This window comes from Eptatretus burgeri, chromosome 2 (assembly GCF_056783735.1).
Source record: "Eptatretus burgeri isolate ZD-2024b chromosome 2, Ebu_testis_v1, whole genome shotgun sequence".
Classification (NCBI taxonomy): domain Eukaryota; kingdom Metazoa; phylum Chordata; class Myxini; order Myxiniformes; family Myxinidae; genus Eptatretus; species Eptatretus burgeri.
This window is the reverse complement of record NC_140962.1, coordinates 47,095,869-47,121,625: the sequence shown is the minus strand read 5'-3', so window position 1 is coordinate 47,121,625 and position 25,757 is coordinate 47,095,869. Positions and strand designations below refer to the sequence as shown.

Below are 25,757 nucleotides of genomic sequence, written 5' to 3'. Positions count from 1 at the left end.
CACCATGGTGGAGAACGACTGCTCACAAAAGTTTGATGAAGGATATGGCATGAGAACCTCAATGGCACGCCGTGACAAGGTGGGGTACGATGGCAGCATTTGGCACCAGAATGTCGACAACGAATTCATCCGCACAAGAGCCTGCGCTCCTGAATCCTGCTAGAGCTGTACAAGCTCTTCCTGTACTGGATCATCTTCATCAGCAATCGAGTCCAGTGGAGCCGTGAAAGGGTCCCGAACCACAGAAAAGGACTGCACATCCAGCTCAGGGAAATAGTGCTCGAACTGTTCAATGAGCGACCGAAGGTGACGTGCTATCTCCCCAGAAAGACTGTCGAGCTCAGCATCATCATACTGGCAGGTCGTTAGATGCTCCACGAGACAGGGGGAAAGGCTGAAGCGCTTAACAGCTGCTTTGTCTGCCAGTAATTTTAGAGTCGCCAGAAATCCGCTCATTTTGTCATGAAAAATCATGAGGTTGGCATCTTTGCCTTGGAGGGAGCGGTTGAGGACATTGAGACGTTCAAAGATGTCAACGAGATAGCACAGTTCTGACAGCCAAGAGTCCGACTCAAGCAACGCTACCCATGTCATTTTCCCTTGTGTGCGTAGGAACTCCTTCAGTTCATCTTTGAGCTCGTAAACACGCAGAAGAAGGTTTCCTCGAGATAACCATCTGACTTGAGTGTAGAATAGTAAATTCTTATGGTCGGCATCCATCTCCTGGCAGAATAGCCTGAATAACCTGGTGTTGAGGGTGCTCGATTTGATGTGATTCACCATTTTTACGACTTCTGAGAGCACGCTCTGCAAGGTTTCTGGCAAAGTTCAAGAGGCGAGTGCTTCTCGGTGAATCATGCAGTGTACCATGGAGGTCTGAGGAGCCACCTCAAGCAATTTAGCCTTGAATCCAGAACGCACTCCTAACATTGCTGGCGCGCAGTCTGTTGTAGAACCGAGCAACTTTCCGAAGTCCAGATCATGGTCACGATAAAACTGCTGATCGGTGGTGAGAACGACCGCTAGGTGGGGGAAGTTACGTCGTCTCCCACCAACCTCCCGGAATTGTAGACAGTCGCTCCGGATAATTCCGTGAGCCAGCGGGTCGCTTAACCGACCGTGGGGGCCAATAACTCCACCGCGTAGCGTAGGGTCTTTTTGTCTCGAACCAATTTACCTAATTAACTACAGGGTGTCGTCTACCGGGGAACCATGCCCTCGGCAAGTCTTGCTCGAACCGGGTCACTCTACCGACTGCGGGAGAGTTCCATCTACCGACTACCAACTCCGGTTCGGGTGCAGTCGAGCGGAACTGCCAAAGCCGTGCCGGCTCGGATGAACAGATTAACGTGAACAAAGACCCGGCTAAAACTCAGATCCAAACCATGCTGGACCAGTGCAAGAAAGGACAGAAACGAACTGGGAACATTTCTACCATGATTTATTCAAAATAAAAAGACAAAGGCAAGACTTATCGCGAATATACAAGGAATATTTACAATGGTGGAATAACACTTATTCAGTTCTACTTAAAAGACGGGCCCACACACAGATGTTTGATTGAAAAGACCCCCGCTGCCAGAGAAGGAGAGACAAGCTGGGAGTCGCAGTTCGGCGGGATACCTGCCAATGGCCATGCAGCCCGGCCCACAGTCACACGCGCGGGGCTCGTGTCCGTGGAGGCCGGCGGGACTCAAACCCGCAACCTTCGAATTGCTGCTTCCACGAGAAGTCCAATGCGCTATTCGTTGTGCCACGGAGAGCTGGACTCCTCGAGTCAACTGGACTCCGTCCCCAGTTCCAACACGCGACGCACCCAACCAATGCGCTCTCCTCTCGAACGGCAACAAAAGAGCCCCCGTACGGGGTGGGGCTCGGTGAAGCAGACGTCACTGGCCGCCTTGATTGGACAGGGCTCCTACGGGCCCGCTTCTTTCTGGGCGGGGTTTCGGCCTTGTTGGGGAAACTCCGGCTCCTTCAGGTGTGTCTGGATCCGCCCAGAAGATGCACCTCACTAGGATTTCGCCTCGGTAAGCAAGACTCCGGGTTGGGTGAGTGAAATGCTTGTTCAGTCGCAGGTTGGATTTATTGGTTGGATGGTCCGTTGGAGGATATAACCTACCTAAACCATCGCAACGCACATCTTTGATTCTTCCACGAGACACAAAGGAGGGGTTCTATCTCACATTACATGTACTTCATGGCATAACTAACTTTGGGGACCTGTATGTTGAATGCATATTGTTTCCAGATACATAACAATATGATTAATGTTTTTCCGATCAAAAAGGTCTTAAAAGTTAATGCAAGGTAATGATAAAAATTAAAAGGTAAAAGGTTTAGACCAGATGAGGTGGCAGAATGGTTTGATCATCTGCTCAGAGTCTGGGAGATCCTTGGTTTGAACCCGACCCCAGACAAATCGTATTAAAGACCTAAAACGGTACGTGCCACTTTCCCACTTGACATTTTGCAATTAAAGGCTGGAGCACTGACAAACCCCATGGGTTGGCATTCATGTGGAAAAAGAAATTCCACTTAATTGCCCCATTGAGTGCAGAGAGAAAAGCAGTCATTAAAAAGATGTTGCTGGTATACAGTGCTCTGCAATTTACATATATACATATATATATATATACATATATATATATATATATATATATATATATATATATATATATATATATATATATATATATATATATAAAATGCGGCTCATCTATCACTGGTACACGGTGCTCTGAGATGTGATATCACTTAAGCCTTTAAAAATGAAAAAAAAGAAAAGTTGCTGGTCACCTGATCTACCTCTATAAATAAACACTTTTTTTGAGAGCGCAGACTTCTGGGTGGCCATTTTATGTCTGCTGTCAGGTCTTCAGCATGGCATTACTCTGTGCCATTGTTTAACGCTGTGGTCTCAGAGAAAATCAGCAGCTGTTTAGTTCAGTTAAGGGGTCAGAAATTTTTATTGACATCATTTTATTAAAAACATTGCAGAACCCACCTGCCGACACATTGATGGTGTCTTGTTCAAAGTAGGAATATGGACCCTGGATAGATATTCCTGACCTGACAATAGAAGTTATGGCTGCCGTGCAGACATTTGATGTTAGTTTTGTTCACTCGAAGTGCCGATGGGGTCACAAACACACAAAATGTCAGACCCTTGGAGGTCTGCATTTGACAAACTTGTATCCCGTAAAAAACGGCTACCACCACAAAAATAAAAAAAAATAAACATAAAAGGTATGTTGCCATGAAGCAGCAGCTTATTGTGAACATAGACCTAAAACTGAAAACAGTGTAAATATTTGAAAACACAGAACTGAATTTCCAGAAAAATATTTGAAGCCAGTTTTCTTTCAAAGTTAAAAAAAATTGCAAGATCTTAATCATTTACTCAGTTTTTGTGTGTGCCTTGTGGACAGTAATGTACTTTGTTTGGGGAGAGATGTACAAGGCTTTGGATAGATATTTTATATGCTGAAAACAGTACACACATTTTGCTTTATACCAGCAAATACCATCAGTTGCTTTGCCGACAGGAATAAAGGGCAGGAGGAGGGGGGGGTGGGGGCATTCAACAGCATACAGTACATGAGTATTTTTGTTGTAATAAAAACGTATCTTGTTCAGACCCACACATTCACCCAGACACAAACTCAGCTTCATATATTACTCAGTGACAGTGAGACACCTCACACGAAACTGCCATGTTTGCATGATGTTTCCTACTCTTGTTAATCTATTCATCTTCTTCTTCTCCCTCATAGTAATCAGCAAACTATCTAGCCTCTACAATATTATTTTTTCCATGAGTTTTAGGACGTTATAAAAAAGGCAAGGAGTGGAGAGGAGTGGAGTGGAGTAAAGAAGAACGAGGAAGTGGGGGGGAGGGCGGGAGTGCGACGCACCAAACATTGCTAAACACTGAGAGAGGGGGCAGTGGGGGGAGGGGTGGAAGAAGAAGAAAAAAAAAATTAAAGTAAAAAACACAAGAACGGGCACTCAGTAGAGCGCATACCTTCGCCAACGCTACATTTTGCCCCCCCCCCCAGAAACCGTTGATTGTGAGGGTATTTAATGCCATATGTGTTATGATGGCTTAAAAACATTAAATTTCCTGCTGTTTGACACCGATTCACGTACATTGTACAATTTCTGTATGAACTCTGACCTTTTTGGGTGTCGGTGTCAAGTCAATCTGATGACAACTGGTCACATTACAAGATATTATTTTCTGGCATTTTAGGGGCATTTAGCACACGCGAGTTTGTTTTTCTAAATAAGTTATTTATTGTGAACAAACATTCATTATACAAAAATGACGATTTTGACCTTTTCATGACCTCGACCTTTGTACTCTTAATTTTGTAATTGGTATTAGAGTGTGGGGAAAAGAACAGTCAACATTTTGGTGTTGGTTTCATGCAAATCGGATAAGAATTGACCATGTTATGACTAAAACCGCACATTTTTCAATGTCGTGACCCCCCCTGACCTTTGACTCCCAACCGCTAATAAGGGTTATTACGTCATTGTGTCATGTCACATATCACAAGATGGGGCATTGAATTCTGAACAATTTAGCATTAGTTGCATGCAAATTGGATACAAATTGACCGCACTATGGTAAAAAGACGATTTTGACCTTTTCCTTGACCCGATCGCTCCCAAAATCCAAATCAAATGGTCCTCGGATAATAACCAATCATCCCACCAAATTTGCTGCGATTCAGTTCAATACTTTTGGAGTTATGCGAATAACAAACAAACAAATAAAATAAACCAGTCACCCGCAGGATGACCTGTATCTTGCCAAAAGGTGACCACGTGTGACTTCTTTAAGGTCACACTGAGGTGAACAGAGCTGCTATCCACCAGGAGCGACTCCTTGAGGAATATCTGCCTACGAGAGATTCCGATGAGAATCGTTCTACAGAGTAACCATGAAAAATATGCGTTTGCCTCATAACGTCACCAAATGACGTCATAATGTCTCAAGCTTGACATATCTAGAAAGCACTCATGGAGGTGTTCAATTTGAGGTACTACACGATATGGCTCCTAAAACTTGAAAATTTGACCTTGGGGTCAAATATGTTTGACCTGAGGCACTAACCATGAAGGTCAAGGCCAATCGCCATCAAAAATTAATCAGCTGAGCGCCAGACCATGAACTATATTCCCATGAAGTTTGAAGACGATCCGATCAAAATTACTCAAAAAAATAAGGGTTTCGTCGACTCCCCTGATTTGCGACAAAGTGACCTTGACCTTTGACCTTCAAAATTTTACTCTCTCTGTGTGGATGCTCGGTATGGGGGAATTGCTGATGCTCTCTCAGCATGTCGATGCTCTTACGAGCACCCTGGACCGCCTTGGCTCCGGCAAACTCTCCCTGGCTGTGGTCTCCACTCCGCCCCTTTTCCCGGTGGTGGTCTCCACTTAACCCACTGGTTTGCCTCAGAGCCCCTCTCCAAGGCCCTGCTCCGTTCACCAACTCTCGCTCTGACACCACGACAGTCTCTCCACAACCGGCTGACTTGAGCTCCGTCTCTCGAAAACTGAACCCAGACTGACTTGTAACTGATCGCGAGCTCGTCTCCCCACCACTGACTGCGAGCTCCGTTCACAAACACTGGCAACCGACCCACTGACACTTCTTCGAGCTCCGTAAAATCGACTGGCAACCGACCCACCAACACTTCTCTCGACACTGCCTCGAGCTCCATAAAACTGACTGGCCCTGAGCTCCGTTCTGCTCGCCCTTATATAGGGCCGGGGAAGCGAGAATCGACCCCTGACCTCCAACCCCGGCAAAGCCGACGAGGTAGAAATCATCGGAGCGCTCGTCCCGACAGTGTGAACTCCGACCCCGGCAAAGCGGACGTGGTAGAAATCATCGGAGCGCTCGTCCTGACAGCATGAAGATGGCGTTGTCTCTGGGATGGAGGTGAAGCGATGTTTGTGGGGTGGCGTTGTTGATGGTAGTGAAGGGAAAAGGTGAAGGTGGTGGTGGTTTGGTTGTTTGGGAACGATGGTGGTGGCGATTTGGTTGTTGTGGGCGTCGTTTGAGAATGGCGGTGAAGCGATGTTTGCGGGGTGGAGTTGTGGAGGTAAAGAGGCGAAGGTGGTGGTGTTTGAGAATGAAGTTGGTGGTGGCGATTTGGTTGTTGGGGGATGATTGGTCCAAAATAATGTTAGAGAAAAGAAAAAGGGCCATCTCAAAGCGTCGCAGCCCGGTGAACACGAATAAGCCCCTCTAAACAACGGTGGGGAACTATCTGCACATAAACTTACCGGCATAACTGATCTAAGGACCTTTCTGGTGTTGTGCAAATTTCCACAGCCGTAACAATATACTATGCTCAATGACCAAACACACACACAAAAAAATATATATACAGAATATACATAAATAAAACCTCAAAGTACTGCTAAACCCAACCCCACCATCCCTCTTTCAGACCCCAATCAATCAATCTGTCACTCCCTTCACTCCACCCCCTTGATAGAGGGGACTGCAGCATGTATGAATCAGATTCAAAGTGAGCCGACCGAAGGGGTGCAAAGGTCACTATGTACGAGCGTGCATGCAGGTGGAATTTTGCAAGTAGATAGTGTACTTTAAATGATCCCACCCCAGGTCTATAAAGTATCAGCGAAACGATGCGCTGTATTTGGTAGTGTACAATACGAGTGAAATGGAAGCCACATTCAAACAATTTATCATGAACACCTTTAAATAATTAATTTGTTGGTCTCAACACCAGTGACCACAAATGGCAAGCAGAGTTGCAGATGCATATTGGGTTGTTCCTTCAGCAAAAGCATTTACGCAAATCAGAGTAATGGCACAATGTGATCATCAACTACGTTCAACGCTGCTTCCCTTTCATCGAAAAAAAAGTACTCACATGATGCTCGTAATTTCATGATCAAGCCAACGCAATCAAATTAGTGTCCCATTCCCCACCAGGACACAAACCTACTGGCACTCTCAAAGATCCTTGAACTCACCCCTTTGGGGTTGGCAAGATGGCCTCAATGTGTGTATACTCACCTCTGAGCAGCTTTGCCTGGGGTTGAATATTGGCCCAGCCACAAACTGTCATCTGCGTGTCTTACACGTAGGGGCATTCCTCAATGTGTGTGCACAGTCCCTCGGATTGAGGTTAAGCTGGCGTCCTGTCTGCCGGAACTTAAAGATCCCTTGGTGTTCTTGGCGAAGCGTCGTCGAGCTATCGCCGAAACATTGAACAAATTCCAAATTCCTGCCTTAACCGCCAAGGGGGTACTTCATCAATGACACAGCCACACTCACAGCAACGATTCAACCAGCAGCCACGCTGAATACAAGATGAACGAACTCACCTTTGATTGTACTTTATGGATGCAGTTCATAGAGTATTCCTCCCTTTGATTTAAACACGAGTTTCTTAAATTAGGACAAAAATCATGCCCAATCACGAGCCCGGATGATCTCAGCAACGCTAAGTGCAAGATCAGACGAGTCGCAAGTTTGCTTGCAGTGGAAAAGAAAAATCATTGGAAGGTGATGTTCCATCTATTTTCCTTTATCATGTTGATGAAAAAAAAACAAAAAAAAAACCTTAAGACAATGAAAACACAATGTAGTGCAGCACATTTAACAAGCGAATGTATTATTACCACGTCTTTCCTCAAAGTGCAGTACAAACACCAGTCGGTTGCTCTGGTTGGAAATGAAAGGACAGATATCAGGGATCCAAATTAGGTTGATCGCATTGTGCAATGCAGTCAGCCGGCTTTGAAGTTTGTATTTTCAGTGTGCCCTGCAATTTAACTTTGATTCATCAGAAGTTTTCCGCAAAACATCGGCAGAGGAACATTATTCTGTTCTGAATCATTTAACACTCGTTTGCCCCCCCCCCACCCCACTCCTAAAAGTTGACGATGCAATGTCGTCATAGTTACAATAACACCGATCGATCTGGGAGGTGGGCGATGTGGAGGAGCAAGATCTGCTTCATGTACCTCCTCAAAAGCCGAAATGGGTGATCGTCTCGGTTGCCTCTCCCGGTCTGCTTGCGTGAATCACAGATGGGATGGTGTGTGACAGACACCCTTTTGGTGAGGATCTATATGGCAGTAGCCAATGAGGAACATAGTTGCTCGTCCCACAAAAAAAAAAAAAAAAAAGGTACTCTTGTACGTAAACAATCCTCAACTTGGCTGGTGTAGTATCTGTGAAATGGGGTCGACGAAGAGAACTCCTTCACCCTCATCCAAACTGTTGATCAGATATCGAATTTTTTTTATTTTAAAAGGTGAAAGTCAGAGGCAATGGGGGTGGAGAGGAATACAAAACACTGAAGCATGGGGCTCAACATGTCTGGTGTGATGACAAAAAAAAAAAAATGAAGAAGCTACGATGAAGAAGAAGAGGCATTCGCAGACTAAGAAGATGAAGAAGAAGAAGCAGAACGTTGAGTAATGGAGACGTGGTGTCGGTTTCTGATCGAACGTGCAATGAGAGTTTTCACAGCAGTTGAAGATCCAGAGAACAGGTGTATGTATCATTTTGCTGCAGATTCAAACCCCAACAGCAGCATTGCAGAGGGTACAATGGACCAAGCACGCTTTGTGTGCAGAGCACGAGTCTGCACGAACAAAGCTGGTGCACGTGAAGTCAGCAAAAGCAGACACAAACAAAGAATTGTCGAGATTTAAAAAGAAGATGCTAGACTCGAACAATATATATATATATATATACTGTATCTATCTATAATTTCAGCAGTGTGCGTGTGTGTGTCTGTGACTGCTGTTTCTCGACAACCACTGGTCCGATCGAATTGAAACTTACCAGGTATATTGCTGGGGCCCTGTGGATGTGCCTTTTCAAGGTTTGATATTAATCGGACAAGTGGCTCCCGAGTTATGGCCATTTATTTACCAAACCAATGACAGGACACGGTGCTATGACATCACAATTGACGTCAATTCTTCTTCTTCGTTTGATATGATGTCACAATTGACGCTGGGGACCTGAGTATGTGCTTTTTCAAGGTTTGATATCGTTCTTCCTCAGTTTCAGCTGTTTTCCAAGTGTTTTCCAAGTCATGGCCATTTATTTACCAAACCAATGACAGGACACGGTGCTATGACGTCACAACTGACGCTTTGAAAGTTGTTTTTTTTTTTTTTTTGCACGTACGGCCACGCACTAGTATATATATATATATATATATATATATATATATATATATATATATATATATATATAAATATATAATAATGTTGAGAGCTCAGCAATCTGAACCGCTCTTTACCACAAGGCAAATTACCAGGACAATGCTTATTATTCATACCCAGGACAATGGGTTGGCCCCAAGGCACGGCGTTTTCTTTAATGTCCCCCACCCCCTCCACGGGACAAGACGTCCAGCAATTCCCGTCCTCGCACGGACGTCGCACAGATCGGGGCCACGAGTCAAAAAATTAATGGAATAATGGCTTCAAGATATCCGCAAACAAAGAGGCAGCGCCCATTGAACCTGGGACCAGAAGGCACGGACAATGAGAGGAAGAAACACGGCCAAAGATTCGTGAAGCAACCAGACGTGGAGGAATGCGACAAAAAAAAAAAAAATATTATATCATCAATAAAAATAAACAAATAAATCAGGTACCGAGAACAAGCCCGATGAGATCGCCTGTGACAACAGCACAGCACAGCACATGATGCCCCACCTTCGGCACACAGAGCGACTGTCGGGCCTCACCGTTGGCAAGTGATATCTCAGCAGCGTCTTGCGAAGTCTTCACCTCCAACGTGAGGATTCGCTCCTGTTGCGGAACCGGCGAATGTCCTGGAAAGGGAGGCTCGAGGAGCGTGGAAAAGCGGACGCCGTCGAACGTCGAAGTCGCCATGCCGTTCGAGTGCGCATGCGCAGTACGCGTTTGTCGTCACGATTTCGCAGCCCTTTCAATGGGTACGTCAACTCCCTCTTCTTCATCGTTTATACCAAAAAATATTTTCTTCGTCCTTTTCTCGTTCTGTTTGTGCTCCTCCTCCTCCTCCTCCTCCTCCTCTCTCTCTTTCTCTCAGAAATTACTTCAGAATAATGACTTTGCCTTGTTTTTGTTTTTTTTGTGTCATGATGACGTCCTGATATTTTGAGTATATTTCCTAGATTTATCCATTTGGTAAACAGTATTCCCTTCAGAACGATTTCCATGACGGTGTTGTTCACAGTCCCGTCGAAAAACCTGCTCGTTTCACCCGCACACGCTCCGACTCTTCCCCTCACCCACCGTCTCCATTCCGAAAAACACGACGAACTAATAAAATGAAGCGTTAAAATATTTTATTCCTTCACCACTGCACCTGGAATTAGCCCTCGTATTTAAATAGGCGTGACAGGTTTTTACCTTATTTGGTTGTGCGGCGGCCGAGCCGAGGGAGGCGCCTTGTGTGACGTTGTTGTTGTTGTGAAATTTCAAGCTGTATAAATATTCAAGTGTAACTCTGATCAATCGAGATCGATTTTCCAAAGCTAAGAGATGGAGAAATATATTAATGTTGAGAAATTTGGATTAAATAACAATTTTGCCCTGTCGGTTACATCGTGACGCAGGCGCTGATGCAGTGTCCCTGCACACAAGGACAGGGGTTTGTAATTCGTTGAGAATGGTCAATGCTTGTGACGTGGTCTCCTCCTCTCCTCTCCTCTCCTCTTCACGAAACATACCGTAATCACACGGGACAGGATTGCGCAATTGATGATGCAACAAATTTGACCTCAAGTATCCGGGGCCTTCGTTCAAACCTTTCAGATCTTTCCATACAGGTACAGGTTGCCACTGACAAACCAGACATAATCTGCCTAACAGAAACTTTCCTCTCCCAAGACGTGTCTAACTCCCAAGTATCTCTCCCTGGTTACTCCCTCCTCCGGTATGACAGACCTGAGCCTCGTCCTGGTGGAGGAGTTGCTCTCTTCATCAAAGACTATTTCTCACTCTCCATGCACTGTCCTCACTCCCCCACACCCCCAGGAATACCTCTGGCTGCGGCTTCCCCACCAGTCCCACCTCATGTTTATATGTGTACTGTACCGTCCACCAAACAGTGATGACTCCATCTACACCTCACTATCCGAAAACATGGACCAACCTCTATCTTCTCATCCAAACTCTCTCTCTCTTCCTCATATGTGGCGACTTCAATTGTCATCATGCCAGCTGGCTAGGTGTGGGTACCTCTCTCACCTGTCATGGCACTTCAGCAAAAGCTTTCTGCGACTCATTGGGACTGACTCAATCGGTCAACTTCCCGACCCGGATCTCAACCAACGGTACTCAGTCTCTTCTGCATCTGATTTTGACAAATTTCCCTGAAAATATCTGCTGTTCTTCCTCCGCTCCATCAACTCATCCTGGGAATTCTTTCAAAGAAACTTGCTCTCCCTCATGCACAGATTTATCCCCTCTCGTCTTCAGTTGTCCTAACCTTCCTCCCACCCATGGTTCACTGAGGCTTGTGGTGAGACAGTTGTCCTGAAACAACTTGCCTTTGCCTCATGGAAAGCAAACCCAACTGAGGGTAATCTCAGTTCCTTCCATAAAGCTCTGAACAATTGTGTACCTACCCTCAGGAGAGCCAGAAAACAACATCTTTCTAATCTCATTCACATGTTGGGTACTTTGCTCGTACTGTATAATTGAAACGTACATTTCATTGTTACTTCCACATACTTTTCATCCTAATTATTCAAGCTCCATAAAAATGCAAGCCCTCCCCCCTCTCCAAAATGCACAATCCATAGATAAGCTTGGCAGGGGCTCCTCCTTCTGACTCCCAATGTATTTATCTTCCTTTCCCTCTTCCTCGTACTCTGTAGCCTCTACTAACACAATAAGCTTGTTTGGGGAAGTTATGACAAGAGGATTGTAATGTATTTAATTAGAGACAAAGACTCTATCATGGGAACAACACACGTCTGAAACAGGAACCGGTCACATGGCTCCCCGGTCTGTCTCCCGCAGCGCCCCCTATGTGTGTCAGCATAAACTGCACGATACATCTCATCTTCCCCCTTGCAGATCAAGACGCACAGGAGGTTTATGAACACGAGCTGACCTTCTGAGGGCCAGCGGAGGGCAACCTTCACTTGCAACTGCTGTAAGCTTCTGAATTGAGGGTGCAGGATCGAGAGAGGGCTCACATACATTGGTGGGTGAAGAGCTTACATGAGGAAGCATATCAGGTTCAATCGCAGGTGGTGTTAAAAAGCAGGAGTATGGTTGGCTCACAGAGATACAAGTACGTGCGGTAGTTCAACGGTTGGCTCCGCACGAGGCCAGCTGAGTTCATCAACATGTCTACACATGCATCTACCATCTCACAGCTTCACAAGATAGTCCATTTGCCATTATTATGTGTTCCATTGTCAACCTTGTTGATGTGGAAAGTGTATGGTTTTATGATTGTTTTGGACTAACATGGGTCCATTAATAAAATTCAGGTTGGTTGTCGGGGTGGCTACCTTGGCGAACTTCTGTAATTTGCATAAATTCAAGATGGTCGCTGCAGGTCAGACGATGGGGCTAAGTTTTTAATCGGTCAACATATAATCCTGTGTAATACCTCTTTTCCATATGATTTTGACATGAGGAATTCAATTTTGGGGTTATTTTTTACGTTCAGGAATAAATAGAGGTTCACATGAAATGTCCATGACTATTTTCTGCTGAAAATTATGCAACAACAATGCAAAAGTGAAGTCATGAATGGTTCACAACAGTATGTTGATAATCAGAAAGCATACACATTGTCATGTCATCATATTGGACATCTTAGGAACAGAGGACATAGAGCCTAGTAGACAACTTACGTATTGTTCATTCCCATTCATTGTATTCGTCCCCTTCCGTATCCTCGTCTCTTTCCAGTTCTGCTTCGACACTCCCTTCTTCCACTTCACTTTCACTGTCCTCCACAGTCTTGTGTGGGTTGAAGCACTTGTCACTGCAACCACAAGTGCAGTATAGCATGCAGAAGATCTTTGCATGGTGACAACTGCAACTTGCAGTACTGCAGGCCTTCCCCTCTGCTTTGCATCCACACCGCACAACATCCATGAGGTCCAAAGGGGCTGGTGGAGTCGCAGAAGTTGCTGGCAATGGGATTCCATCTCTGATGTCCCATCCATATTTTGTAATGTCAAGTTCAGGTGGGGCCTGCTGATCAGCTGATTTTGCAAGTACTGTCTGTAGATGTGGTGAGGGCCGGTGGTGAGGAAGGAAATGAGAAGGGCAGTCGAAACTATCCGGAAGGCTCTCATTGGTCGAACCCAGGACTTGCCACTCATGATTCCTGCCAGGCCCCCGAATGCTGAACTGATGAGAGTCTCAACACCAGACCCACGCATGAGTTTACCAATGCAACCACAGAAGGACTACACAGTGTGCATTATCCCAGGCCTCAGGATCACATTTTAAAGCGATCAACGTCATGCCACTTGATTTGGCAAGCCACCATGTAGAGCTGGAGATCCACAGAGATGTGGACATGTCATTCCCATATCAGTCAATGACTTCTAAAGATACTCCAGTGAAGTCACTACAGTGTCTGGATGAGAAGCTTTGGCATCAATAAGGGGTCCAAACATGTAGGTACTTGCTGGCTTTTTTTTCTGAATGACTGGTGAATGCTTCTTGGTTGTTGAACCCACCCCATTCCATGGCGTTCACCTGTGTGCTGACTGTGTTTAGCCACTTCATGTCCTTTTCCTGTGCAGCAGCTAAACTAGCTTGCCGGGCACACACTTCTTGGTAGGAGAATCCAGAGGTTGCATCCACAGCCGGGGGGTTCACTTTGGATGGCCCAGTGTAGTGCTGCAGAGGAAGGCTCCCTGATGAGCTGTTGCTTCTCCTAGACTGGGCAGCTTTCTTAGACAGTCGTGGGATAATAAGGTCACTCTTCCCTGGGTGAGCATGCCCATACTCAAGAATGCCTGCAGGATGGGGTTGCTGAAATTCATGTGAGAGGACATGAGTAGTGCGCCGACCATTAGGCATGAACACTTGCAGATCAAGATTATCAAACCAGGCAAAAATCACGCCAACAGTTCTACTCAAATCCATGAATTGGTGGAGAAGCTGAGCATTGTCACCGAGAAAATGAGCAGCGGATTTCCTGAATCTCAGGACCTCATCATATGACGTTGTGAACCCATGTTAATGAAGGAGCTTTAGAAGATCAGAACTGCCATGGCGGTGCAGTAATTTGACAGCCAGTCCTAATGTTGTCTGATTTCTGGTACCTGTAACATGACTGAATTGACTGGCTCAGGCTTAGTGATTTATTGGTCATTTCACCACCAGACACCAAGTCTGAAATCAACCTCAGTAAAGTTGGGCTTGTTGCCTTGATTGTGTTGGCTTGTGTAAATTCTGCGAGGTCGTAATTGGCACTGTTGTACTTGACTGAGCATTAAGCCTGGTGTTGGCTTAGTGGTTAGGGTGGCGGCTTGGGATCCCAGTGTCCTGAGTTCAAGCCCCGTTGGCTGCTGAATTAACACCAGGGGGTTGACTCAGCCTGTCATCCTTCCGAGGTCGGCGAAATGAGTGCCAGTGTACTGGTCCCGGTGTATGCCCCGGTTAGAATAGGTGTACCATATCCCTGTGCGTCGTAAGAGGCGACCAGGGTTGGCGTCAGGAAGGGCATCCGGCCATAAAACATTTCCTCACAAAAAGCCAAACCCCTGCACAGCAGGGAAAAATGGCTGTAAAACGGTCATTTTGTACTTGACTGAGCGTGCCTCCTTCTTGATCTGCCTTACCACAGAATCAATACTCCTCTCATCTGCATCATCCACTTTAACCATTTTCAGATGGTTAGCAATGGACTCACGGAAACCAACAATGGTAGCACATCCATCTACCCGAACTAACATAACGTCCTTACTCACGCAGTCTGTTAGTTTGCTCAACATATCACGTCGAGTGAGTTTGCCACCAAGATCACAGTACAGGGAATGCAGTTCAACGCTATTCCACATCTTTGACCTGTCACAATTCATGTGCTCTATGACGTTCTTTAGGGCACTTTCTTCTGCAACACCAGTTGGCAAATCAGCATATTTAGGGACTGTCATGAAACTGTTATAACAGCGTACATGGTATTTGCACTCAGCCGCAGGGAGATCAACCAAATATCCAATATGTAACTTGACCGTTCTGGCTACTTCATCATTACGTTGCTCAGCAGCATTAATGATGGCATCTTTCATAGTTGGGATGGGATTACCTTCATTGTCAAAACGTTCTTTAGTCATGCACTGACGAACACGATCCCATCTTTCTGGATGTTTGTCATCAACAGGTAAACATTCTTTGCCACAAAAAATTCAGTCACGTTTGTAAACAAACGCACCACTGCCTGTTGCCTGTGTGCGAGATCTTGTTGTCACTGTAACACAATCATCTTCAGCTTTTCTTTTCTGTGATTTACGAAGTCTCTCAATTTTTTTGTTTTGATGTGTAAGTACAGTAGCATCCTTTGTGACATTCTATGCGAACAGCATCACCACTACCATCAACAATGTCCTGTAGTTTTGCACGAAGCTCTTCATCTCCACGGGCTTTGGCACAGGAGATCAATGTCTTGATCCCTTGATCAGCGAATTTCTTCAATTCCCCTCCACCATGACACACGGGAAGAATGCACCTTGAATCAGCCATATCTGTAAAAACAAAACAATGAATTAGTAACTCGCATTAATGTCGTATGTGAGCGTCCAGTTGTCAGAATAGTGACCTTGTTGTCATTCAAAATATATCTCACACGGCAAACAATTGCCAGGAACTCGAACATTGACCTCAAATTTACTTCGAATCACAAAAATAAGGTTAAATATCGATTCCTCATGCCAAAATTATATGGAAAAGATGTCTCATGTGTAATTTTAAGTTCATTACCTAAAAAGTTATATTTTCAGCCCGGTCGATGACGGCCATCTTGTATTTGCGCAAAAATAACAGATTTCCCCATGGTTGCCATCCGGGCAACCAAGCGTAATTTTGACTATGTATGCCTGTGAACAAGAAACCACCATAAAACCATACACTTTTGAGGACAACAAGGTTACTTCTCTGGCAAATGGACTAAGAAACGTCATCTCACCACAGTTGTCAATAATGCCAGATAACCACTTGGTACCACATCCATAATTCATGACACAAATGGGATCATTGACCTGGAAGTTAATGATATGCATGGTCATCATTACATTTCTGTTGATACTTGTTATTCTCAACTTTGACCGTTACATCAGTGTGCCTTAATGATAATCTTGTTAATTTATGGCTCATTATAAGCTTGGCGGGTGAGTGACCAGTAGTTTGATGTGGTCTGGTGCGATAGTTGAACAAAACAGGAGCAAGACGACATCGAATAGCCTTCCTTAATGCGGTTTAGGCCATTCTTGATAACCTAAACAGCACGTTTGGCCTGGTCATGACTGGCCGGTTGTTAGGGGTGGATGTGTAGTGCCTCATACCATTCATTTTATGAAAAAAATCTGAAACTCTGAACTTGTAAATGACGAACTGTTATCTTATACAATGGCGTTTGGAACACCATGTTGCGTGAACGTGGTATGCATAACTTCAATTGTTCCAGCAGAAGATGAGGCTGGTGCAAAGGCTTCAATCCATTTGAAATGGGCGTCAACTACAAAATAGAAGACCTTTCCCTAAAATGGACCAGCATGGTCGATGTGGAGCCTGGACCACGACTTTGATGGCATTGACCACATGGCCAGTGGAGACAGTGGCAGCATCTTGACATGGACTTGGCACGTGATAATGGTGTGTACAGGACTCCATGCCAATTGTCCAAAACCAGGTATCAAACATGGGCTCAGGCAATGGCCTTCATGGTAACTGTGCCTGAATAAGCATTGTGAAGTTCACTGATAATTTTCCCGTGGAGTTCAGGCGGAATTATCACTCCGCTACCCTAAAGCAGTCAGTCTGCATCAATAGGCAACCCGTCCTTTCAGATCAGGTACGGTTTCTCCCCTTCTGGTAGCAATTTCCAGTCACCTGACATAACAGCGTTTGACTTGTGACAGTTCTGGATTGTCATTGGTAGAACAAGGAATCTGCTTAGCAGTTACAGATGTTTCATCATGTATGACATTAGCCATGAGATGAACAATATCACCAGATTGGGAAGGTTCTGAGATAGTTAGAGGAAGTGGCAAGCGACTGAATGCATCAACACAACACATTTCCTTACCGTAGCGGCAAACCAGCGAATAGTCATAACCGGCAAGGCTCACCGCTCAACATTGAGTACAACCTGATGTTGTGGACAGAATGGCTTTGGTTTCTCCAAACAGACGTAACAAGCGTTTGTGATCAGCCTGAAGAGTAAAATGACTTCCAAAAACAAATTGGTGCATCTTAGAGGTGCCCCAGACACACGCTAATGTCCTCTCATTCAACTTGGGCAAAGTGAGGCCCAATTTCAGACAGGGTTCAGGATGCAAATGCAACAGGTTGGAGACTATTAGTTTCATTGGTTTGCAACAACCCACACCCGATACCATACAAAGAGCTATCACAACTGAGAATGAATTCCTTAAACGGGTCATAATGGATAGCTAACGGCAAGGAGGACAACATCGTTTTAGCGCCATTAAATGCTTATATTAAAAGCTAAGATTTTGGAGTTTTTTCAGCTTTTTTTGTTTTGTTTTGTTTTGTTCCACTGCAAACCAAAGAAATGCATATGTGGATACCAAAAGATTTTTTAATTTCAACAATTTTCTGGTAGAAATGGTGCATTATTTGAAAAAAAGTGCAAGGGTGCCAATATTTTTGGCCACAACAGTAGTTTTGTCATAACTCGTCCACAACTTTTTGAGATGGTATGATGTATGATATATATATATATAGTTTTTGGTCCTATCTCTCAGTTTTAGAAATTAGGCCTGTGTTGACCTTTTGACCTTAAAGAATAATTGGTGGTTGAATTAATTGACTCGATATGCAAATCCTGTTCAAATTTCAAGTCAATTAGATGAAAATTGAGTATTTTAGAAAATGCACCTAAGTTGTTGACCCTTGGCATATGCTGACCTCAAAAAACTTGGTAATTGTATTCACTGAGCTTATATGAAAATCCTGTTCAGATTTCAAGTCAATTGGATGGAAATTCAGGATTTTTGAAATTTTGGCCTTTGTTGACCTTTTCACCTGAGTTGACCTCAAACTAATAGTTGGTTGAATTCAGTGACCTGATATGCAAATGTTCTTCAAATTTCAAGTGAATTGAATGAAAATTGAGTATTTTAGAAATCTGGCCTATTTTGACCTTTTGGCTGGTCGACTTCAAACATAGTTGGTGGTTGAATTCATTGACCTGATATGCAAATCCTCCACATATTAAGTCAATCAGATGAAAATTGAGGATTTTATAAATTTGAAAAAGTTGTTGACCTTTGGCCTTTGATGACCTTTTGACCTCAAAAATAATAGGATTTTGTCGGATCACCAACTCCACCATTTGGTGAAGTTTTGTGAAGATCGGTTTAAAATATCGACCTGTAGGTGATTAAAGGTGAGCAGACAGACCAACAAATGGAAGCAATCAACATACTTGTCAAAAAAAAAAGTTTTTTTTTTTGCCAAGTAACAAACAGACAGCCACACAGACAGACAGACAGACAGGGGTGAAAACATAACCTCCATCTACTTTCGGTGGTGGAGGTAACTAGAACGGCAATCAGTAAAGCACATACCTCCTCCTGGCTGAAGAGTTTACGTTTTGTAGCACACCGATCTGGATCTGGACCTGAACCAAAATCAAATCAGTTTTTCCTTGTCATACACCCCACCTGTAAACCAAGTTTCGTATGAATCCGTTCATCGCTTTTTGAGATATCATGTTTCCTGTATATCGATATTAGCCCAATCACTCGATGGTGAAGAGTCACTTAAAAAATTCTAAGATCCAAATCTTCACCAAAAATCTATTCAACTCTTATCACACTTCCAACCTGTCCACAAAGTTTTGTCCGAATCTGTCTATAACTTTGAGACCGTGCTATACGGGTGTATTGTTTTTGGCCCCATCTCTCAATGGTGAAGAATCACTTAAAATATTCTAGTATCCGGATTCGGAACCGAATCTTCACCAAAATCGAAATAATTTAGCCTTGTCACACACCCAACCTGTCCACCAAAGTTAATACGAATCCGTCCACAACTTTTTGAGATATCCTGCCCACAAACAGACAGATGGGTGAAAACATAACATCCGTCCATCGCAGATGGCCGAGGTAACTAGAACGGCACTTACTCTCCCCTCGCACGCTCATTCTGAACAAAAAGTTTCGTACGAATGTTAAACATCTTTAAATGAACATGCACAAATTTTAGCCTTTATACCTACGAGGCGTCCGGCCATCATCCATGCACCCTATTATGTCACATACATTGCCATTATCCATCGCTTTATTGATTTTTAGGATATGTAACCACTTTTGTGCACATTATAAGGCAAAATTGCATCGATGAAGATGAATATCAAAAAAATGTCAAACTATGTTCCCTGTGGCTAGTTCATCATACAGTACATATGAAGTTTTGCATCTATCTGTTAAGTGGTTCTGGAGAAGATTTTTAAACGTTTTTTTTTTTCAATCCAATATGGCCGCCAGACCACATGACCACCAGACCATAAGTTTCATTCTTCACTCACATCGGGTGGGAGTTTAGGTATATGAAGTTTCAGATTTTTTGGATAAGGATTTTGATTCAAGCAATTATGGCTGGAATACCACTTCACTGATGATGACATCATCGTTATCACCCCAAACACCCCATGGGGAGTTGATGACATCTGCCGAGTTTCAATTTTTTTCTCTGAGCGGTTTCGGAGAAGACGTCCAAATTTCTTCCTTTAATCCAATATGACTGCCATACCATGTGACTTATGATATCAGAGTTATCAATAAAATATTCTTCAGTCAATTAATTAAAATATTATTATAAAATAAAATATTATGTATCAGGGTCTGGTCGTCTTCCCTTTTACTGTGCAGCACAAGGCTGTGAATAGCATCATTGACTGAGGGTATGGCAGTGCTGCTGATGCAATGCCCCTGTAGGTTAGAGGAGTAATTTGGCCAGGATGAAGGGGATAGCTCCCCTCCTCTTCGCAAAGAACACCACAAAGGGATCGTTTATGTACACCAACCAATTCCGACAGATGCGACACAGTTTAACGTCGATCTGAGCGATGGCAAGCACATTGATTAATCACTCTGCTTGTGAAACACTGGCAATGACAGTTTAAAGCCAGGTTGAAATTTTAACCTTAGCCTAGACAGCTTAGAGCGAGTGTGCGTACCTCTCAGCCACCCTGCCATGAAGTGGGGATGCATTGTTTTGTAGACATTGAAAACATTTTTCCATTTTCTTGAACTCGTAGTTCGCTTTACTCATTCTATTCCTCTAATTTATTTTTCCTTCCAAACTCCGAGGGTTTCCCCATGGAGAACTGCGTCACGGTCGCCACACCGACGCTTGCGCCGCAGGAACTTTCACCTGCTTTGTCATTATTTCCGTTACACTCAATGAAGGTACACTTCGCACATATTCGTTAATCTTTTCTTCACTCAATACAATTGTCAGAACAGGAGAAAAAGTGAAGTTTAATGCTTTGGCAATTTCACATGTTCTTGTGTAAATATTGAGAAAATGGAAGCAAAGCCTTCCTTAAATAAATACGCTTAAGTTATAAGAATCGGTAATTTCTGAACATTTTCAGATTGCACTCCAGATTTATTTAGTCCATCACATCCGATCCTCAAATTTGAAATCATATTTCGATTATACACTTCAATGAACTGTCCGTGAGAGTAGATCGTGTTTCGAAGGCAAGGCATATTTAGTAGGCTGAGATAGAATGGCAGCAAAGACCCCAAGGAGGTGAATTTGGGCTGACAAAGGATAAGCCTTTCATGAAGGTAAGCCATTAATTATCTTCAAAAGGGATGTTTAAGTTTACCCAAACACCCAATTTCCATTCATGCACTCTCTTTGAGTTCTCCAAGTATGCATGCAAAGTTTGGGGCTGCGAGGTTTTATGGTTTTGAAGTTATGGAGGAGACACACATACACTAACCGACTGCCTAAAACACACTGACATTTATTATTATAAATATAAGATAGATATATGGGGAGTCCCTCCTATGTTTAAAGTTTTGCATCAATCAGACAAGTGGTTGCAGAGAAAATGACACCTGATAGGTCTCCGTTCCACCTCCCGAAACTCACCCATGTGTGGAGATAGCAGTCAACAGCAGCAACTTGCACGCACGCACACACATCCAGTTACCTGCAAAAGTATTCACCCCCTCCCAATAATGCCAAATTTAGATTAATTGTGAATTATGTTGAAACAATTTTTCCAAAATGAACTTTTTTAGTAATAACTGAAGATATCAAACTAAACACTGCTGTAGTTGAAGGAGGTTACATGTCAGGAATACTTGCAAAAAAACACATGTACAAATCAAAATTTACTGGTTGTAAAAGTATTCAGCTCCTTAAGCCGCTGTCAGACCTTGACGTTTTAGCCAGCGTATGCCGACGTATAAAAAATTTGCTGAATACGCTGGCACACGTCGAATACGTTATGGGTAAGTTTTGTATACGCTGAAGCACGCTGGCATACGTCGTAGTACGCCGAGTACGTCGACAAATTTTCAGCATGTTGAAAATTTTTCGACGTAGGCCTATGCCAGCGTATGACACACACATTCCGCATACGCTGGCCATAAGTTGTAGGCACGTTACGCGATTGTAGACACACATCGACACACGTTACTTGTAAGTTACTCATAAGTCGAAACACGTCAAGGTAATGTTTAGCGTACCCGAAACTTATTTCTAACCTATGAGTAACGTGCTTTGAACCTATGTGTAACGTATCTCCAACGCATATTGACGTATGTAGATGTATTTGACGTCTTCCGGACGACCACAGAACTTACTGAACGTGTTACTAACTTACAGCTACCGTATAATGGCGTATTGGCAGCGTTTAGGGGAATTGGTATATAAAAATGGGGTTCACACAGGAGGAACCCGTCAGTGTTCCAGACTATGGTTGTTTTTTGTTTTTTTTCTTCGGCATGACGGTGATGTTGACACTTCGATTTCTAGTGTGGTTATGATTTAAATCGTTGAGCGGCAGCCTATTAATTATATTATAACCGCACTAGAAATCGAAGTGTCAACATCACCGTCATGCCGAAGAAAAAAAAGAAAAAAAAAAGAAATAACCATGGAGTCTGGAACACTGACGCTAAACATTACCTCGACGTGTTTCGACTTATGAGTAACTTACAAGTAACGTGTGTCGACGTGTGTCAACGATCGCGTAACGTGCCTACAACACGTTACTCATAGGTTAGAAATAAGTTTCGGGTATGCTAAACATTACCTTGACGTGTTTCGACTTATGAGTAACTTACAAGTAACGTATGTCAACGATCGCGTAACATGCCTACAACTTATGGCCAGCGTATGCGGAACGTGTGAGTCATACGCTGGCATGTCGAAAAATTTCAAGCATGTTAAAATTTGTCGACGAGCTCGGTGTACTACGACGTATGCCAGCGTACTACAATGTATGCCAGCATACTACGACATATGCCAGCATGCTCTTAACGTATACAAAACTTACCCATAACGTATTCAATGTGTGCCAGCGTTTTAGACAAATTTTTAATACGTCGGCATACGCTGGCGAAATCGTCAAGGTGTGACAGGGCCTTTAAATCAGTATTTAACAGAACAGAAGGTAAAAAATACTGGTACGAGGCAGTGATATTCATGTCTCTGCTGGCTGTGAGCCAGATTTTAATAGACGTCTGGGTTGGGCCTGGGGAGTCATAGATTCACTTGATTATGGGGTGGGGCGCTGTCAGTACCTGTGCAGGAGGACGAAAGTCTGAGTCTTCAGGTCCTTGATGCTTCCAGTCTTGCTCTACGTATGTGAGACGTGGACTCTGACCAGGGATCTGAGACGGAGACTTAACTCCTTTGGTACTAGGTCTCTTCAGAGTCCTTGGCTATCACTGGTTGGACTTCGTGTCCAACGAGCGGTTGCCGAGATTCAAATGAGATTTGTACCTGCATAGTCCGTGAGCATCAGCTGGGGTTGAATGGACATGGCTCGTTTTCCTGATGCTGATCCTGCTCACCAGTCTCTCAGTGAGGGAGCCTCGTGAATGGAGGAGGCCAATGGGCCGACCACGTACCTCGTGGTTGCAGCAAGTTGATCGGCATCTCAAGGTGATGGAGATGGGCCAGGCATATGCCTGGGGGATGGCCAGACGGAGGCCCCTGGAGTACTGGCGGGAAGTGGACGCAGCAATACGCTGCTCTGGCACATGCTCTCATACCTGACAGTACTTGGTGGAAGCACCTTTTGCAGCAATGACTGCTCTGAGTCTTTTGAGGTAGGTTTCTACCAGCTTTGCCCAGTGAGATGGTGAAATATTTGCCCATTCTTCACCTGAAAATTGCTCCAGTTCTGTCAAGTTTGAAGGGGATCGTCGATGGACTGCAATCTTCAATCTCATCCTCAATGTTCAAATGGGTTTAAGTTAGGACTTTGACCACAAAATAACATTTAATACAAAGGAATTATCGCTCTTGTTTTCTTCTTATTCAACCACTCCAATGTGGCTTTAGCTTCGTGCTTCGGATCATTGTCATGCTGAAATGTGAATCTCCGACCCAGTTTCAGATTCATGGCTGACTCAAGCAGGTTTTCATCATGGATTCTCCTGTACTTTGCACTGCCCATCATCTCTTCTATCCTGACAAGCTTGCCAGTCCCTGCTGATAAAAAATGAACCCCATATCATGATGCTGCCACCTGTTTGATAGTAAGGATGGTGCTGACTGGGTGTTGTGCAGTGTTCGGCTTGCGCCAGATGTAATGCTTTAAATTTAGACCAGAAAGTTCAAATTTTGTCTCGTCTGACCACAAAACGTTTCTCCACATTCCTGCAGTATCATTAAGATGCTTTCTCGCAAACTCTATGCGAGCTTTTCAGGCATCTTTTTGAGTAATGGCTCCTTTCTTGCCACCAGTCCATAAACGCCAGCTTTGTGAAGGAAACGGGATATTGTTGATTGATGAACACTGACCCACATGTTGGACATGGAGCCTTGCAGATCTTTCAAAGTCATTGTTGGATTTACAGTGACATTCCAAATCAGTTTTCTGCTTACCTGGGTGCTGAGTTTGGATGGGTCTCCAGATCTGGGTAGAGTCTGGGTAGTATGATATATCTTCCACTTCTTCATGTTGCATTTCACTTTAATCAAAAGGATAATGTGACTTTGAAATTTTCTTGTAACCCTTTCCTGAATGGTCCTTCTCCACCACTTCATGTCTGACTTCTTTGGAAAGCTCCTTGGTCTTCACATTTGCCTTGTTGGTTAACCAAGTGAGTTGCACCTTAAAACTCCTTTCATCAGTGGGGAAGCTTAATTTTTAAGTTAAACCACTGATTACATTCAGGTGAAACCTCCTACACTTATTTTATAAACTTTCAAATAAATAATTTGCTCTGAAAGTGATTTAAGGTGAATTATGCAAAGGTACACAATTACAATACTTATACAACTGACAATCATCTGATTTTTGCTCTTAATTGAACTTATTTACATTTTATATGCCTGGTGTTGGCTTAATGGTCATGGTGGTGGACTTGGGATCCTAAGATCCTGAGTTCAAATCCTACTCTAGCTGATGAATTAATACCAGGTTGGGTTGACTCTGCCTGTCGTCCTTCCAAGGTCGGCAAAATGAGTACCAGCTTGCTGGTATCCTGTGTCGGAGTGGTGACCCATCCAGGATTCTGCCCAATAGCCAAGGAGACTGCTTCGGCAGCACCAACGCTCCACATAGAGTATGGTCCCAATGGATGGATTTATATTTTATTTGCATCTTTTAGCTTTATCACTTTGGAATAGTTTGTGAAGCCTCCATAATATTAAGCTTTATTTGAAAGCAGCATGAAATAATCTCAGGTGGCATCAAAATGTGAAAATTTTGGAGAGGTGTGCGGGGGGTGGGGGGAGGTAACTACATTTTCAGGCTGCTGTACACACACATATAGGCATGTGCACATACTCATATATACATGCACACCTGAAGGTGGATACTTTGAGACCTGGGAGGGCTCCATTGAAACCCTCATATGGAGATAGCGATAAAAAAACACGTTGCAATAGTTTCGCAGTTCCTTCGGGGTGAGACTAATAAAAAGTGTCAGTGAGACAAGGTGGGTATGGGAGAAAGTACGAAGTGATGTTGGATGAAAAGTTTGAAAGACTCGTGAGAAGAGCATGAGGGAACAATAGAGTTGGGAAGATGGTTTTACAGGTGGAAAGAGGGGGTTAAAAGAATGGAGAAGAGTGTGAAGCTTAGACAATGGAAGAGAAACATGGCAAGTGTTTCGAGTGGAATGTGTGTGACCTGAGGGGAAGGAAGGGGGGGGGTAGTTGTTGTGCAAAGAGGTGAGAGGGCAGGGTGAGCAACACTAGATAGCGAGACCATACCAAAATGCATGGCCACCAACCTGCCTGCAATGACGAAGAAGGAGAGATTCTAAAACTCAGCCTAATGCCAGTGATGAGGAGGGTAAGATATTTCATAGCCTCAA

The 25,757-nt window shown here is 43.9% G+C and overlaps 1 protein-coding gene and 1 long non-coding RNA gene across 14 annotated transcripts in view; one reads left to right on the top strand and one right to left on the bottom strand.

Moving 5' to 3' along the window:
• Positions 1 to 10,014, bottom strand: part of CARM1 (coactivator associated arginine methyltransferase 1) — an 84,950-nt gene extending 74,936 nt beyond the window's left edge. For 12 of the 13 annotated variants that reach the window (XR_015051031.1, XR_015051038.1, XM_085853758.1 and 9 more), the window contains exon 1: positions 9,771 to 10,014. Coding sequence is in view for 10 of the 13 variants with exons in the window: in XM_085853758.1 (XP_085709884.1) it covers positions 9,771 to 9,918 (148 nt within the window). In the remaining 3 variants the exon portion in view is untranslated. The remainder of the gene's footprint in view (positions 1 to 9,770) is intronic. The other variant, XM_085853800.1, reaches the window with a different exon arrangement.
• Positions 9,842 to 25,757, top strand: part of LOC147031977 (uncharacterized) — an 84,938-nt gene continuing 69,022 nt past the window's right edge. Inside the window, exons 1-2 of the long non-coding RNA XR_015051047.1 lie at positions 9,842 to 9,980; positions 12,094 to 12,223. This is a non-coding gene — a long non-coding RNA (uncharacterized LOC147031977). The remainder of the gene's footprint in view (positions 9,981 to 12,093; positions 12,224 to 25,757) is intronic.